The sequence below is a fragment of the Trichomycterus rosablanca genome, chromosome 22, assembly GCF_030014385.1.
Source record: "Trichomycterus rosablanca isolate fTriRos1 chromosome 22, fTriRos1.hap1, whole genome shotgun sequence".
NCBI classification, from domain to species: Eukaryota; Metazoa; Chordata; class Actinopteri; order Siluriformes; family Trichomycteridae; genus Trichomycterus; species Trichomycterus rosablanca.
Genome location: NC_086009.1, coordinates 2,804,351 through 2,820,692, shown reverse-complemented (window position 1 = coordinate 2,820,692; position 16,342 = coordinate 2,804,351). Strand labels below are relative to the sequence as shown.

Genomic DNA, 16,342 nt, shown 5'->3' with positions numbered 1-16,342 from the left:
CTCATAATCTGTGAAGGCTGAGTTTGTTATTGTTGAGTTAATGTACATGGATTTGAAAGGGATTTCCAACCAGCTTTGGTTGCCAAGATTTCAACAATAGTGAAGGTTTAGTCACAAATTGATAGACTCAGTAGAAAAAGCTACAGAGCCTTAAACACCATAAACACCCGTCACTACAAGGTTCGATTAGCCACAATTCGTCCATGAAAAGGTGAGTTACGCAACGTTTCGCTGCCTGCATTCAGATTACTGATGAACAAGTTAGATATAGATACCAGAAAAAAAAACAATAAACTACACCAAAATCATCTCTGTTCCTGCACCCCACACATTCAGGCTGGCTGATAACTCCACTGAGACTAGAACCTGGATTTTAGTGGTGGTGGACAAGCACAAACATATATATTAGTCTAAATTCAATTCTGTCCCGACTTGAATCCATATTAGATGAGTGATGCACATAGTCATAATCATAATTTCAGTGTTGATGCATCTACAAACCTGGGTGTAGTCTTTGAATCAGATTTACTGTCTTTAAAATTCCCACCTACACACACACACACACAATATTCCAGTTAAACTGGCTGGTGATTTAGATGAATTGGAAAAGCTTGTCCTGAATATCAACCAACAACTAAAAAACCCCAGAACCCATTACCAGATTCTTGTTTGTGACAGCATTAATGGTTCTACTTTAATAAAGACATTTGTGTTTATTTATATACATTTATATCTTGATCTTTCTAATATTGGCTGACCTAAAACCTGGCTGCACATTTCAAATGATGCTGTTGTGCTGCAGGTCAGTGGAATTAAAAAAATAACAAAAAGGCAAAAAAACAAGTCGAGCCAAACTTTAAAAAAAGAAACGTTTCTAGTTATTTTTTTTAGAGATAGGCACCACAATAAACCTTTTCATCATTGGAAGTACTCTTGTACCTTTAGTGTCCGTCTGTTTACTGAGAAAGAGAATGCTTTATAATTCATTATATTAAATAATTAGACTGTTGACTCACAACCTGCAGCACACAGCAGTGTGTTTGCATTTCCGTTCTTTACAGTCTATTATTACTATAAACTATTGCGATAGTGTGGCCTCCAGAGCTGACATTGCTAGTGTTGAGGCGCACTGGCCCACTTTACATAAATATATGAGAATATATATATGAGAAGGGGTCAAAATGTATAAACACTTTGACAGATGAGTTGTGTGTTGGAACTGTCAAACATGCGGTGTCGCCTATACTCACTGCTCCACCCATCTGATCAGCAGGTCATGTGACAAACCAATTAAGTGCCATGTAGACTAATTACTAATTGCTGCCACCTGTTAGGCTTCACAGGTAATTCAACAGGTTCAGAAAGATATTAAGATAATTAGAAGGGGTGGGACTACCTGCCTCAAACATGGTATAAAAGTGGGACCCTTACAGAAGAAGAGTATGCTTGGGATCTTCAGGATCAGCAACTATGGGTCTGAATCAGTTTTTGTTTGTTGCCTTGCTTCTTGGTGCTGGATCATCTCAGATGCAGTGGTCAGGACTACAATCCTTGTTTCAGCCTGGAGTGTCTCAGCCTGGAGTGTCTCAGCCTGGAGTGTCTCAGCCTGGAGTGTCTCACCCTGGAGTGTCTCACCCTGGAGTGTCTCACCCTAACCAGCCTATGCAAGTAAACTCTGCTGGCATGCCTACTCAGGTGACCCAAACTGGAAGCTCTGTACAAGCCCCAGCTAGATTGCCATTGATGGCCCCTGTGCAGGGTTCTCTGAATGTCCGATCCAGCCAAGTATTTCAGGGACCAGTGAAGCCAATGAATTGGCGTTTTCCAGTAATGCCAACAATTACAAGACCAGCACCGGTGCAGTTTGATAGACCTATTCTTGCTGCTCCACAAAGTGTAGCTGCATTGTGTACTGAGAAGGTGGTTTATGTGGAAGTGAAGAAAGACCTGTTTGGAACTGGTGAACCTGTTGATGTGGCTGCTCTCTCACTGGGAGGTTGTGGTGCTGTTGGGGAGGATCCTGCTCTTCAAATTCTCATCTTTCAATCGGAACTGCAGGGCTGTGGCAGCAACGTGATTGTAAGTAACTTGACATTAGAGCAGCAGATTTGCTTTTTATCTTGTGCTCACTTTTTTTTTTTTTTTTTTTTCTCCTCCCCCTTAGGTGACCGAGGATGAGCTGGTTTACGTCTTTACTCTCATCTATGGTAGCACGCTGAGTGGTTCTCCAATTGTTAGAACTCTAGCTGGTGCAGGTTCCACAGTTTTGATTGAATGTCACTACCCAAGGTATAATTAAAGTGGGTGGAACAGTAATTTGGTACTTTGCCTGCTGTTCAGTTAGTGACTATCGAGTGTTTTGTAGGTTCCACAATGTGAGCAGTAATCCTCTGATCCCACTCTGGATTCCACATGCTTCTGCCCATGTTGCTGAGGAACAGCTTGTCTTCTCCTTGAGGCTCATGATGGGTTTGTACCTCTTAATAAACACCAATAAAGTACCTTTATGTATGTGGTGAGCTAATGAGCACTCTTTATAGATGACTGGGTGTCTGAAAGGGCCTCCAACCAGTACTTCCTGGGTGAGTTTATTAACATGGAAGCGTCTGTGGTGCAGTTCAACCATGTTCCTCTTCGTGTGTATGTGGACAGCTGTGTGGCCACTATAGTTCCTGATGTAAATGCTGTGCCCAGATATTTCTTCATTGACAACCATGGGTAAGCGTTTGTTCTTGTAAGCCTTTAAATGTTGACCAAGCAAACTCTAACCTATACATCATTTTAGGTGTTTTGTTGATGCCAAGCTTACTGGAGGCAAGTCTCACTTTATTTTCCAATCTGTTGGAGAAAAACTGGGATTTCAGCTTGAGGCATTCCGGTTCCAGCAAACAAACGGCAGCTTGGTATGTAGTGGCTTCATGAGTTTGTGTACTGACTCAGAATTGGTTTCTAAACTGGTTTCTCTCTGTAGATCTACTTTACATGCTTGTTGAAAGCAACTGCAGCATCGTTCAGTCCTTCAGCTGACACCAAGGCTTGTTCCTTCACTGGCAATGGGTATGTGTTGGCCTTTAAACTACTTTGTGGTACTGGAGTGAAAATATTAACATGTTGTTCTTGGTAGGTGGGTTGCTGCTTATGGTGATAGCCGAGTGTGTAGCTGTTGTGATGGCAATTGCAGTGCTAGAAAAAGGAGAGACCTTTCAGACCAAGGTGGATGTTCAATTCAGTAATTCTAGACTCTTAACTGTTCTTACTTGTTAAACTAAACATCCTGACTAATCCATCTTCATGTTACTCTTGTGTTTGCAGGCCTGCAGATAGAAAGAAGAGTGAGATTGGGGCCGATTGTGGTTGAGAATTACTAGTTTGATTACTTGGCTTGAATAAAACTTTAGTAACTCTAACATGTTTCTGTGAGTTTATCTTGGTACCTGGGTGACTTCCAATTGTTTCAATTAGCTAAGCTCTAAACATGTTCGGTTAAACTAAGTAGCAAAACTCCTTATTGTGTCTAATGTGGCAACTAATGCCCAACTCTTGTGATGGCCTTCACACAAGGTTTTAAGTGGGGTTGACTCCCATGGCACTGAGTAATGTTGGCTTGCAATTGTGATGTGACCAAGCCAGTCTAATGGACTGAACAAGGTTGTTCCAAAGCATTGACTAACCTGTTAACTTTAAATGAGACTTCACTGCTGGCAGCAACTTTCTTGAGTGTGCTAGTCAGGGTTTTTGTGATCTGGATGCTAGCTCTAATTTTATTACCTTTTTTATTATTCGGTGGTAACATTGGTTGAAGTACTAAAAGGTTCTTTGTTCAAGGCCTGCCAATGTTGGCATCTTGGGCAAGGTCCTTAACTCTTAACTGCTTTTCACTTTCACCAAGACTGCTATGTAGATATACACTTGCATGGTTTAACTTTATTTATTTTTTGTGACTGCTGCCCTCTTCAAGAAATTTATTTTAATCATTCTGTGATGCTTTTAAAATGTAATGCTAAGCTGCAAGGGTTTTTTTTTTTTATTTATTTTTTTTATTTTTTTTAGTTAGAGCCGTACACACAGGCCTGAGATCAGTCAGTCCGGCTGAAAACTACAAAACGGGAAGGACATTTAGGGGTGGGAAATCCACGTGTTATTGTTAGTGTGGTCCTGGCCAGTCTGTCTGTCGGGGAGGTTCTTCATGTTGTGAACGAGAGAGAAGAGGAACCTGTAGGAAGATCTTCTCTCTGACCATACGTGTGTAAATGCATCTTTTTGGTGGGTGATACTAAATCATGGTTTTGTGTCAGATATTTATAGAGGAGTGTTTTTAGGGAATCGTTTTCTTTTTATTTACTTTTATGATTTCATCAAAATGTTTGCTTTGAGTTGTCAGTTCGGCTGAGAACAGTTTCTCTTATTAAAAAAAACAGTAGATGTGATTGGTCGTTGAGGCAGATTGTTTGTCAGTGATGTAAAGGTTTAGGATTTAAACTGGCTGGTGATTTAGATGAATTGGAAAAGCTTGTCCTGAATATCAACCAACAACTAAAAAACCCAGAACCCATTACCAGATTCTTGTTTGTGACAGCATTAATGGTTCTACTTTAATAAAGACATTTGTGTTTATTTATATACATTTATATCTTGATCTTTCTAATATTGGCTGACCTAAAACCTGGCTGCACATTTCAAATGATGCTGTTGTGCTGCAGGTCAGTGGAATTAAAAAAATAACAAAAAGGCAAAAAAACAAGTCGAGCCAAACTTTAAAAAAAAGAAACGTTTCTAGTTATTTTTTTTAGAGATAGGCACCACAATAAACCTTTTCATCATTGGAAGTACTCTTGTACCTTTAGTGTCCGTCTGTTTACTGAGAAAGAGAATGCTTTATAATTCATTATATTAAATAATTAGACTGTTGACTCACAACCTGCAGCACACAGCAGTGTGTTTGCATTTCCGTTCTTTACAGTCTATTATTACTATAAACTATTGCGATAGTGTGGCCTCCAGAGCTGACATTGCTAGTGTTGAGGCGCACTGGCCCACTTTACATAAATATATGAGAATATATATATATGAGAAGGGGTCAAAATGTATAAACACTTTGACATGAGTTGTGTGTTGGAACTGTCAAACATGCGGTGTCGCCTATACTCACTGCTCCACCCATCTGATCAGCAGGTCATGTGACAAAACAATTAAGTGCCATGTAGACTAATTACTAATTGCTGCCACCTGTTAGGCTTCACAGGTAATTCAACAGGTTCAGAAAGATATTAAGATAATTAGAAGGGGTGGGACTACCTGCCTCAAACATGGTATAAAAGTGGGACCCTTACAGAAGAAGAGTATGCTTGGGATCTTCAGGATCAGCAACTATGGGTCTGAATCAGTTTTTGCTTGTTGCCTTGCTTCTTGGTGCTGGATCATCTCAGATGCAGTGGTCAGGACTACAATCCTTGTTTCAGCCTGGAGTGTCTCAACCTGGAGTGTCTCACCCTGGAGTGTCTCACCCTAACCAGCCTATGCAAGTAAACTCTGCTGGCATGCCTACTCAGGTGACCCAAACTGGAAGCTCTGTACAAGCCCCAGCTAGATTGCCATTGATGGCCCCTGTGCAGGGTTCTCTGAATGTCCGATCCAGCCAAGTATTTCAGGGACCAGTGAAGCCAATGAATTGGCGTTTTCCAGTAATGCCAACAATTACAAGACCAGCACCGGTGCAGTTTGATAGACCTATTCCTGCTGCTCCACAAAGTGTAGCTGCATTGTGTACTGAGAAGGTGGTTTATGTGGAAGTGAAGAAAGACCTGTTTGGAACTGGTGAACCTGTTGATGTGGCTGCTCTCTCACTGGGAGGTTGTGGTGCTGTTGGGGAGGATCCTGCTCTTGCAATTGTGATGTGACCAAGCCAGTCTAATGGACTGAACAAGGTTGTTCCAAAGCATTGACTAACCTGTTAACTTTAAATGAGACTTCACTGCTGGCAGCAACTTTCTTGAGTGTGCTAGTCAGGGTTTTTGTGATCTGGATGCTAGCTCTAATTTTATTACCTTTTTTATTATTCGGTGGTAACATTGGTTGAAGTACTAAAAGGTTCTTTGTTCAAGGCCTGCCAATGTTGGCATCTTGGGCAAGGTCCTTAACTCTTAACTGCTTTTCACTTTCACCAAGACTGCTATGTAGATATACACTTGCATGGTTTAACTTTATTTATTTTTTGTGACTGCTGCCCTCTTCAAGAAATTTATTTTAATCATTCTGTGATGCTTTTAAAATGTAATGCTAAGCTGCAAGGGTTTTTTTTTATTTATTTTTTTTATTTTTTTTAGTTAGAGCCGTACACACAGGCCTGAGATCAGTCAGTCCGGCTGAAAACTACAAAACGGGAAGGACATTTAGGGGTGGGAAATCCACGTGTTATTGTTAGTGTGGTCCTGGCCAGTCTGTCTGTCGGGGAGGTTCTTCATGTTGTGAACGAGAGAGAAGAGGAACCTGTAGGAAGATCTTCTCTCTGACCATACGTGTGTAAATGCATCTTTTTGGTGGGTGATACTAAATCATGGTTTTGTGTCAGATATTTATAGAGGAGTGTTTTTAGGGAATCGTTTTCTTTTTATTTACTTTTATGATTTCATCAAAATGTTTGCTTTGCGTTGTCAGTTCGGCTGAGAACAGTTTCTCTTATTAAAAAAAACAGTAGATGTGATTGGTCGTTGAGGCAGATTGTTTGTCAGTGATGTAAAGGTTTAGGATTTAAACTGGCTGGTGATTTAGATGAATTGGAAAAGCTTGTCCTGAATATCAACCAACAACTAAAAAAACCCCAGAACCCATTACCAGATTCTTGTTTGTGACAGCATTAATGGTTCTACTTTAATAAAGACATTTGTGTTTATTTATATACATTTATATCTTGATCTTTCTAATATTGGCTGACCTAAAACCTGGCTGCACATTTCAAATGATGCTGTTGTGCTGCAGGTCAGTGGAATTAAAAAAATAACAAAAAGGCAAAAAAACAAGTCGAGCCAAACTTTAAAAAAAAGAAACGTTTCTAGTTATTTTTTTTAGAGATAGGCACCACAATAAACCTTTTCATCATTGGAAGTACTCTTGTACCTTTAGTGTCCGTCTGTTTACTGAGAAAGAGAATGCTTTATAATTCATTATATTAAATAATTAGACTGTTGACTCACAACCTGCAGCACACAGCAGTGTGTTTGCATTTCCGTTCTTTACAGTCTATTATTACTATAAACTATTGCGATAGTGTGGCCTCCAGAGCTGACATTGCTAGTGTTGAGGCGCACTGGCCCACTTTACATAAATATATGAGAATATATATATATATATGAGAAGGGGTCAAAATGTATAAACACTTTGACAGATGAGTTGTGTGTTGGAACTGTCAAACATGCGGTGTCGCCTATACTCACTGCTCCACCCATCTGATCAGCAGGTCATGTGACAAACCAATTAAGTGCCATGTAGACTAATTACTAATTGCTGCCACCTGTTAGGCTTCACAGGTAATTCAACAGGTTCAGAAAGATATTAAGATAATTAGAAGGGGTGGGACTACCTGCCTCAAACATGGTATAAAAGTGGGACCCTTACAGAAGAAGAGTATGCTTGGGATCTTCAGGATCAGCAACTATGGGTCTGAATCAGTTTTTGCTTGTTGCCTTGCTTATTGGTGCTGGATCATCTCAGATGCAGTGGTCAGGACTACAATCCTTGTTTCAGCCTGGAGTGTCTCACCCTGGAGTGTCTCATCCTGGAGTGTCTCACCCTAACCAGCCTATGCAAGTAAACTCTGCTGGCATGCCTACTCAGGTGACCCAAACTGGAAGCTCTGTACAAGCCCCAGCTAGATTGCCATTGATGGCCCCTGTGCAGGGTTCTCTGAATGTCCGATCCAGCCAAGTATTTCAGGGACCAGTGAAGCCAATGAATTGGCGTTTTCCAGTAATGCCAACAATTACAAGACCAGCACCGGTGCAGTTTGATAGACCTATTCCTGCTGCTCCACAAAGTGTAGCTGCATTGTGTACTGAGAAGGTGGTTTATGTGGAAGTGAAGAAAGACCTGTTTGGAACTGGTGAACCTGTTGATGTGGCTGCTCTCTCACTGGGAGGTTGTGGTGCTGTTGGGGAGGATCCTGCTCTTCAAATTCTCATCTTTCAATCGGAACTGCAGGGCTGTGGCAGCAACGTGATTGTAAGTAACTTGACATTAGAGCAGCAGATTTGCTTTTTATCTTGTGCTCACTTTTTTATTTATTTTTTATTTTTTTATTTTTTTCCTTAGGTGACCGAGGATGAGCTGGTTTACGTCTTTACTCTCATCTATGGTAGCACGCTAAGTGGTTCTCCAATTGTTAGAACTCTAGCTGGTGCAGGTTCCACAGTTTTGATTGAATGTCACTACCCAAGGTATAATTAAAGTGGGTGGAACAGTAATTTGGTACTTTGCCTGCTGTTCAGTTAGTGACTATCGAGTGTTTTGTAGGTTCCACAATGTGAGCAGTAATCCTCTGATCCCACTCTGGATTCCACATGCTTCTGCCCATGTTGCTGAGGAACAGCTTGTCTTCTCCTTGAGGCTCATGATGGGTTTGTATATCTTAATAAACACCAATAAAGTACCATTATGTATGTGGTGAGCTAATGAGCATTCTTTGTAGATGACTGGGTGTCTGAAAGGGCCTCCAACCAGTACTTCCTGGGTGAGTTTATTAACATGGAAGCGTCTGTGGTGCAGTTCAACCATGTTCCTCTTCGTGTGTATGTGGACGGCTGTGTGGCCACTATAGTTCCTGATGTAAATGCTGTGCCCAGATATTTCTTCATTGACAACCATGGGTAAGCTTTTGTTCTTGTAAGCCTTTAAATGTTGACTAAGCAAACTCTAACCTATACATCATTTTAGGTGTTTTGTTGATGCCAAGCTTACTGGAGGCAAGTCTCACTTTATTTTCCAATCTGTTGGAGAAAAACTGGGATTTCAGCTTGAGGCATTCCGGTTCCAGCAAACAAACAGCAGCTTGGTATGTAGTGGCTTCATGAGTTTGTGTACTGACTCAAAGAATTGGTTTCTAAACTGGTTTCTCTCTGTAGATCTACTTTACATGCTTGTTGAAGGCAACTGCAGCATCGTTCAGTCCTTCAGCTGACACCAAGGCTTGTTCCTTCACTGGCAATGGGTATGTGTTGGCCTTTAAACTACTTTGTGGTACTGGAGTGAAAATATTAACATGTTGTTCTTGGTAGGTGGGTTGCTGCTTATGGTGATAGCGGAGTGTGCAGCTGTTGTGATGGCAATTGCAGTGCTAGAAAAAGGAGAGACCTTTCAGACCAAGGTGGATGTTCAATTCAGTAATTCTAGACTCTTAACTGTTCTTACTTGTTAAACTAAACATCCTGACTAATCCATCTTCATGTTACTCTTGTGTTTGCAGGCCTGCAGATAGAAAGAAGAGTGAGATTGGGGCCGATTGTGGTTGAGAATTACTAGTTTGATTACTTGGCTTGAATAAAATTAGTAACTCTAACATGTTTCTGTGAGTTTATCTTGGTACCTGGGTGACTTCCAATTGTTTCAATTAGCTAAACTCTAAACATGTTCGGTTAAACTGAGTAGCAAAACTCCTTATTGTGTCTAATGTGGCAACTAATGCCCAACTCTTGTGATGGCCTTCACACAAAAAAAGGTTTTAAGTGGGGTTGACTCCCATGGCACTGAGTAATGTTGGCTTGCAATTGTGATGTGACAAAGCCAGTCTAATGGACTGAACAAGGTTGTTCCAAAGCATTGACTAACCTGTTAACTTTAAATGAGACTTCACTGCTGGCAGCAACTTTCTTGAGTGTGCTAGTCAGGGTTTTTGTGATCTGGATGCTAGCTCTAATTTTATTACCTTTTTTATTATTCGGTGGTAACATTGGTTGAAGTACTAAAAGGTTCTTTGTTCAAGGCCTGCCAATGTTGGCATCTTGGGCAAGGTCCTTAACTCTTAACTGCTTTTCACTTTCACCAAGACTGCTATGTAGATATACACTTGCATGGTTTAACTTTATTTATTTTTTGTGACTGCTGCCCTCTTCAAGAAATTTATTTTAATCATTCTGTGATGCTTTTAAAATGTAATGCTAAGCTGCAAGGTTTTTTTTATTTATTTATTTTTTTTATTTTTTTTAGTTAGAGCCGTACACACAGGCCTGAGGTCAGTCAGTCCGGCTGAAAACTACAAAACGGGAAGGACATTTAGGGGTGGGAAATCCACGTGTTATTGTTAGTGTGGTCCTGGCCAGTCTGTCTGTCGGGGAGGTTCTTCATGTTGTGAACGAGAGAGAAGAGGAACCTGTAGGAAGATCTTCTCTCTGACCATACGTGTGTAAATGCATCTTTTTGGTGGGTGATACTAAATCATGGTTTTGTGTCAGATATTTATAGAGGAGTGTTTTTAGGGAATCGTTTTCTTTTTATTTACTTTTATGATTTCATCAAAATGTTTGCTTTGCGTTGTCAGTTCGGCTGAGAACAGTTTCTCTTATTAAAAAAAACAGTAGATGTGATTGGTCGTTGAGGCAGATTGTTTGTCAGTGATGTAAAGGTTTAGGATTTAAACTGGCTGGTGATTTAGATGAATTGGAAAAGCTTGTCCTGAATATCAACCAACAACTAAAAAAAACCCAGAACCCATTACCAGATTCTTGTTTGTGACAGCATTAATGGTTCTACTTTAATAAAGACATTTGTGTTTATTTATATACATTTATATCTTGATCTTTCTAATATTGGCTGACCTAAAACCTGGCTGCACATTTCAAATGATGCTGTTGTGCTGCAGGTCAGTGGAATTAAAAAAATAACAAAAAGGCAAAAAATCAAGTCGAGCCAAACTTTAAAAAAAAGAAACGTTTCTAGTTATTTTTTTTTAGAGATAGGCACCACAATAAACCTTTTCATCATTGGAAGTACTCTTGTACCTTTAGTGTCCGTCTGTTTACTGAGAAAGAGAATGCTTTATAATTCATTATATTAAATAATTAGACTGTTGGCTCTCAACCTGCAGCACACAGCAGTGTGTTTGCATTTCCGTTCTTTACAGTCTATTATTACTATAAACTATTGCGATAGTGTGGCCTCCAGAGCTGACATTGCTAGTGTTGAGGCGCACTGGCCCACTTTACATAAATATATGAGAATATATATATGAGAAGGGGTCAAAATGTATAAACACTTTGACAGATGAGTTGTGTGTTGGAACTGTCAAACATGCGGTGTCGCCTATACTCACTGCTCCACCCATCTGATCAGCAGGTCATGTGACAAACCAATTAAGTGCCATGTAGACTAATTACTAATTGCTGCCACCTGTTAGGCTTCACAGGTAATTCAACAGGTTCAGAAAGATATTAAGATAATTAGAAGGGGTGGGACTACCTGCCTCAAACATGGTATAAAAGTTGGACCCTTACAGAAGAAGAGTATGCTTGGGATCTTCAGGATCAGCAACTATGGGTCTGAATCAGTTTTTGCTTGTTGCCTTGCTTCTTGGTGCTGGATCATCTCAGATGCAGTGGTCAGGACTACAATCCTTGTTTCAACCTGGAGTGTCTCAACCTGGAGTGTCTCACCCTAACCAGCCTATGCAAGTAAACTCTGCTGGCATGCCTACTCAGGTGACCCAAACTGGAAGCTCTGTACAAGCCCCAGCTAGATTGCCATTGATGGCCCCTGTGCAGGGTTCTCTGAATGTCCGATCCAGCCAAGTATTTCAGGGACCAGTGAAGCCAATGAATTGGCGTTTTCCAGTAATGCCAACAATTACAAGACCAGCACCGGTGCAGTTTGATAGACCTATTCCTGCTGCTCCACAAAGTGTAGCTGCATTGTGTACTGAGAAGGTGGTTTATGTGGAAGTGAAGAAAGACCTGTTTGGAACTGGTGAACCTGTTGATGTGGCTGCTCTCTCACTGGGAGGTTGTGGTGCTGTTGGGGAGGATCCTGCTCTTCAAATTCTCATCTTTCAATCGGAACTGCAGGGCTGTGGCAGCAACGTGATTGTAAGTAACTTGACATTAGAGCAGCAGATTTGCTTTTTATCTTGTGCTCACTTTTTTTTTTTTTTTTTTCTTTTTTTTTCTTCTTCCCCTTAGGTGACCGAGGATGAGCTGGTTTACGTCTTTACTCTCATCTATGGTAGCACGCTGAGTGGTTCTCCAATTGTTAGAACTCTAGCTGGTGCAGGTTCCACAGTTTTGATTGAATGTCACTACCCAAGGTATAATTAAAGTGGGTGGAACAGTAATTTGGTACTTTGCCTGCTGTTCAGTTAGTGACTCTATCGAGTGTTTTGTAGGTTCCACAATGTGAGCAGTAATCCTCTGATCCCACTCTGGATTCCACATGCTTCTGCCCATGTTGCTGAGGAACAGCTTGTCTTCTCCTTGAGGCTCATGATGGGTTTGTATATCTTAATAAACACCAATAAAGTACCTTTATGTATGTGGTGAGCTAATGAGCACTCTTTATAGATGACTGGGTGTCTGAAAGGGCCTCCAACCAGTACTTCCTGGGTGAGTTTATTAACATGGAAGCGTCTGTGGTGCAGTTCAACCATGTTCCTCTTCGTGTGTATGTGGACGGCTGTGTGGCCACTATAGTTCCTGATGTAAATGCTGTGCCCAGATATTTCTTCATTGACAACCATGGGTAAGCTTTTGTTCTTGTAAGCCTTTAAATGTTGACTAAGCAAACTCTAACCTATACATCATTTTAGGTGTTTTGTTGATGCCAAGCTTACTGGAGGCAAGTCTCACTTTATTTTCCAATCTGTTGGAGAAAAACTGGGATTTCAGCTTGAGGCATTCCGGTTCCAGCAAACAAACGGCAGCTTGGTATGTAGTGGCTTCATGAGTTTGTGTACTGACTCAAAGAATTGGTTTCTAAACTGGTTTCTCTCTGTAGATCTACTTTACATGCTTGTTGAAAGCAACTGCAGCATCGTTCAGTCCTTCAGCTGACACCAAGGCTTGTTCCTTCACTGGCAATGGGTATGTGTTGGCCTTTAAACTACTTTGTGGTACTGGAGTGAAAATATTAACATGTTGTTCTTGGTAGGTGGGTTGCTGCTTATGGTGATAGCCGAGTGTGCAGCTGTTGTGATGGCAATTGCAGTGCTAGAAAAAGGAGAGACCTTTCAGACCAAGGTGGATGTTCAATTCAGTAATTCTAGACTCTTAACTGTTCTTACTTGTTAAATTAAACATCCTGACTAATCCATCTTCATGTTACTCTTGTGTTTGCAGGCCTGCAGATAGAAAGAAGAGTGAGATTGGGGCCGATTGTGGTTGAGAATTACTAGTTTGATTACTTGGCTTGAATAAAACTCTAGTAACTCTAACATGTTTCTGTGAGTTTATCTTGGTACCTGGGTGACTTCCAATTGTTTCAATTAGCTAAACTCTAAACATGTTCGGTTAAACTAAGTAGCAAAACTCCTTATTGTGTCTAATGTGGCAACTAATGCCCAACTCTTGTGATGGCCTTCACACAAAAAAAGGTTTTAAGTGGGGTTGACTCCCATGGCACTGAGTAATGTTGGCTTGCAATTGTGATGTGACAAAGCCAGTCTAATGGACTGAACAAGGTTGTTCCAAAGCATTGACTAACCTGTTAACTTTAAATGAGACTTCACTGCTGGCAGCAACTTTCTTGAGTGTGCTAGTCAGGGTTTTTGTGATCTGGATGCTAGCTCTAATTTTATTACCTTTTTTATTATTCGGTGGTAACATTGGTTGAAGTACTAAAAGGTTCTTTGTTCAAGGCCTGCCAATGTTGGCATCTAGGGCAAGGTCCTTAACTCTTAACTGCTTTTCACTTTCACCAAGACTGCTATGTAGATATACACTTGCATGGTTTAACTTTATTTATTTTTTGTGACTGCTGCCCTCTTCAAGAAATTTATTTTAATCATTCTGTGATGCTTTTAAAATGTAATGCTAAGCTGCAAGGGTTTTTTATTTTTATTTTTATTTTTTTATTTTTTTTATTTTTTTTATTTAATATACCAACATGGCTCAGTTGCAGTGTAAAAGCTGTAGTTTGCTATATTCAGTGTACTTTTTAACATTCTCCAAGCAACTTTACAAAACTTCAGGTCATCACCCTATGACCTAGCATGTCTTGCCTCTTCTGCTAATAGCACATACTTAAAGCTGATAAGTCAGTTTTTGTATTAAATCTAGTCTGAACTGAAACATTTTAGCACTTTAAAATAATCCTACTTGTGTGCAAAGCATGTGGCATCTTCAGGGACTCATACCATCCCAGCCACACAGTTTAACCTGCTGCCTTCTGGGAAAAGATATATGATGTGGTTTATTAAATGACCAAGTTTTTGTTTCTTGCATGCATTAAATTTACTAGATTTCATTTTTATAATAAATTCTGACAAGTCTGTAGGTGTGATTAGGGTTTGGGGGTGTAATGCTGGACTTTCCAAAAGTACTACTTCCTGGCACCAGCCATGTGCTTTTTAGCTAGTCAAAATATGGGTGATCGGACATAGAAACAGGTTTGATGGGCAATAATAGTAAAGAGGATAGTACAGGAACAATGTAGAATTAAAAACATTTTAAGTTTGCTGCATACTGGGTGACCTGTCTGGCAATTGTGGGTTGCAGTTATGTGAGAAGATTGTGGCTTTTTCCTCTAAATATTTAAATGTGGGTGGTTTGGTATAAAGTTACAAACTAGTGAGACCAGTGTTTTAATAGTTTATATAGCTGTTTGTTACTTCTAATCACTACAGGTAAACATGTTTGTGAGGCGAGTCATGGCAGCTAATTTTATTCTCATATGCAAGTTCAAAATGTACATACTGGAACTTCACACCACTAGATGTCAATGTTGTGGCAGGTTCTTCTAATTCCTTCAGTATCTGACTTCTGGTTATAAATAGAGCTGGGCTGGAAGCTTTACAATAAATCGAATCTGAATTAATTTTCTAAAGCAACTGCAGATCCCCAAATCGTTTTACAACTGAGTACTAAGTAAATAAAACGTACTTTTTAAGTCTGGCTTGGAATTGACAATCCACCCCATCCCAAAGGTATCTGACAGGGTTGTTTGTCAGGACTCAGTGAAGCTCCCTGACTTTCCTTCACATCAGATTTGTCAAACTATGTCTACAGAACTGGCTGTGTGTCCAGTTAAGTTGTAGTCCAGTTGACCTCAAAGGCCAAAGCAGAAAACATCCCTTACTGGTATAAAAAACACCCTTTTCCACAGACCGTTTTTAAACCAGACAACATTTTCATGTCTGTGGTTGGTTGTATCTGGTAGAAAAGGAGAACATTAAGCATGATGTGGATGGGCTCTTTGTGCCGTGGGCTTGGGTTCTAAAAATTTTATAGGGCAGCAAAAAATGCAACTTAAAAAGAAGCCACATTTTTACAATGCAGAAAGTTTATTTCTTTATTTTTTGGGGGGTTTCTTTTGGGTAATCAAATTAGATTCTGAAAAAAAAAAAAAAAACATGCAAAGGTACTGCGCTAGTAATCGAAAGGTCACTGGTTCAAGCCCCACCACTGCCAGGTTGCCACTGTTGGGCTCTTGAGCAAGGCCCTTAACCATCAATTGCTTAGACTGTATACTCTCACACTACTGTAAGTCACTTTGAATAAAAGCGTCTGCTAAATGCTGAAAATGTAAATGTATTATTTAGTTGTATGCTTTGTCATTTCTTATTTATGATTGTAGACCACAAAATTGCATGTGGGTGGCACAGTGGCTCAGTGGGTAACACTGTCGCCTCACGACAAGAAGGTCCTGGGTTCGATCCTTAGGTAGGGCGGTCCGGGTCCTTATTGTGTGGAGTTTACATGTTCTCCCCGTGTTCTCTGGGAGCTCCGGTTTTCCAGGGCAGTGATAGCTCAGTGGTTAAGGTACTGGACTAGTAACCAAAAGGTTGCCGGTTCAAGCCCCACCACTGCCAAGTTGCCACTGTTGGGCCCCTGAGCAAGGCCCTTAACCCTCAATTGTAAGCTTTGGATAAAAGCGTGTGCTAAATGCCGAAAATGTAAATGTTTCCTCCCACAGTCCAAAGACGTGCGAGTGAGGTGAATTAGAGATACAAAATTGTCCATGACTGTGTTTGACGTTAAACTTGTGACGTTACGATTCTAATAAATAAATAAATAAATAAATAAATAAAGGTCAGGGCCGCCAAAAAGCGCCTTTTGAGAGAGGGTGTGGCAAGTGGGCGTGGCTTAATGCCTCTACCAATCACGTTGAACATCCTGCTGAATAACGAAAAGCTGAAATAGGGCCAGAGTAG

At 40.4% G+C, this 16,342-nt stretch overlaps 3 protein-coding genes across 3 annotated transcripts; all 3 read left to right on the top strand.

Moving 5' to 3' along the window:
- The first annotated feature begins 1,470 nt into the window (after positions 1-1,470).
- Positions 1,471-3,368, top strand: LOC134300292 (zona pellucida sperm-binding protein 3-like). The gene is made up of 8 exons (XM_062985012.1): positions 1,471-2,079; positions 2,165-2,289; positions 2,366-2,469; positions 2,541-2,718; positions 2,786-2,903; positions 2,972-3,057; positions 3,125-3,213; positions 3,313-3,368. The coding sequence occupies exons 1-8, from the start codon at positions 1,471-1,473 to the stop codon at positions 3,366-3,368; spliced, it is 1,365 nt and encodes a 454-aa protein (XP_062841082.1).
- A 4,282-nt stretch (positions 3,369-7,650) lies between these two features.
- On the top strand, positions 7,651-9,519 carry LOC134300291 (zona pellucida sperm-binding protein 3-like). Its single transcript, XM_062985011.1, has 8 exons — positions 7,651-8,214; positions 8,305-8,429; positions 8,506-8,609; positions 8,681-8,858; positions 8,926-9,043; positions 9,114-9,199; positions 9,267-9,355; positions 9,455-9,519. The coding sequence occupies exons 1-8, from the start codon at positions 7,651-7,653 to the stop codon at positions 9,508-9,510; spliced, it is 1,320 nt and encodes a 439-aa protein (XP_062841081.1). The 3' UTR covers positions 9,511-9,519.
- Positions 9,520-11,729: 2,210 nt separating this feature from the next.
- LOC134300290 (zona pellucida sperm-binding protein 3-like) lies at positions 11,730-13,366 on the top strand. Its single transcript, XM_062985010.1, has 8 exons — positions 11,730-12,065; positions 12,159-12,283; positions 12,362-12,465; positions 12,537-12,714; positions 12,782-12,899; positions 12,970-13,055; positions 13,123-13,211; positions 13,311-13,366. Exons 1-8 carry the CDS (start codon positions 11,730-11,732, stop codon positions 13,364-13,366), a joined length of 1,092 nt encoding a protein of 363 aa, XP_062841080.1.
- Positions 13,367-16,342: the final 2,976 nt, after the last annotated feature.

Coding starts and splice junctions, on each gene's coding strand:
- LOC134300290 (XM_062985010.1), top strand. CDS start 11,730: ATGGCCCCTGTGCAGGGTTCTCTGAATGTCCGATCCAGCCAAGTATTT. Junction 12,715..12,781: donor TTCTTCATTGACAACCATGG/GTAAGCTTTTGT, acceptor ACATCATTTTAG/GTGTTTTGTTGATGCCAAGC. Junction 12,900..12,969: donor AGCAAACAAACGGCAGCTTG/GTATGTAGTGGC, acceptor TTCTCTCTGTAG/ATCTACTTTACATGCTTGTT.
- LOC134300292 (XM_062985012.1), top strand. CDS start 1,471: ATGGGTCTGAATCAGTTTTTGTTTGTTGCCTTGCTTCTTGGTGCTGGA. Junction 2,470..2,540: donor CTCCTTGAGGCTCATGATGG/GTTTGTACCTCT, acceptor CACTCTTTATAG/ATGACTGGGTGTCTGAAAGG. Junction 3,058..3,124: donor TGTTCCTTCACTGGCAATGG/GTATGTGTTGGC, acceptor TGTTCTTGGTAG/GTGGGTTGCTGCTTATGGTG.
- LOC134300291 (XM_062985011.1), top strand. CDS start 7,651: ATGGGTCTGAATCAGTTTTTGCTTGTTGCCTTGCTTATTGGTGCTGGA. Junction 8,610..8,680: donor CTCCTTGAGGCTCATGATGG/GTTTGTATATCT, acceptor CATTCTTTGTAG/ATGACTGGGTGTCTGAAAGG. Junction 9,044..9,113: donor AGCAAACAAACAGCAGCTTG/GTATGTAGTGGC, acceptor TTCTCTCTGTAG/ATCTACTTTACATGCTTGTT.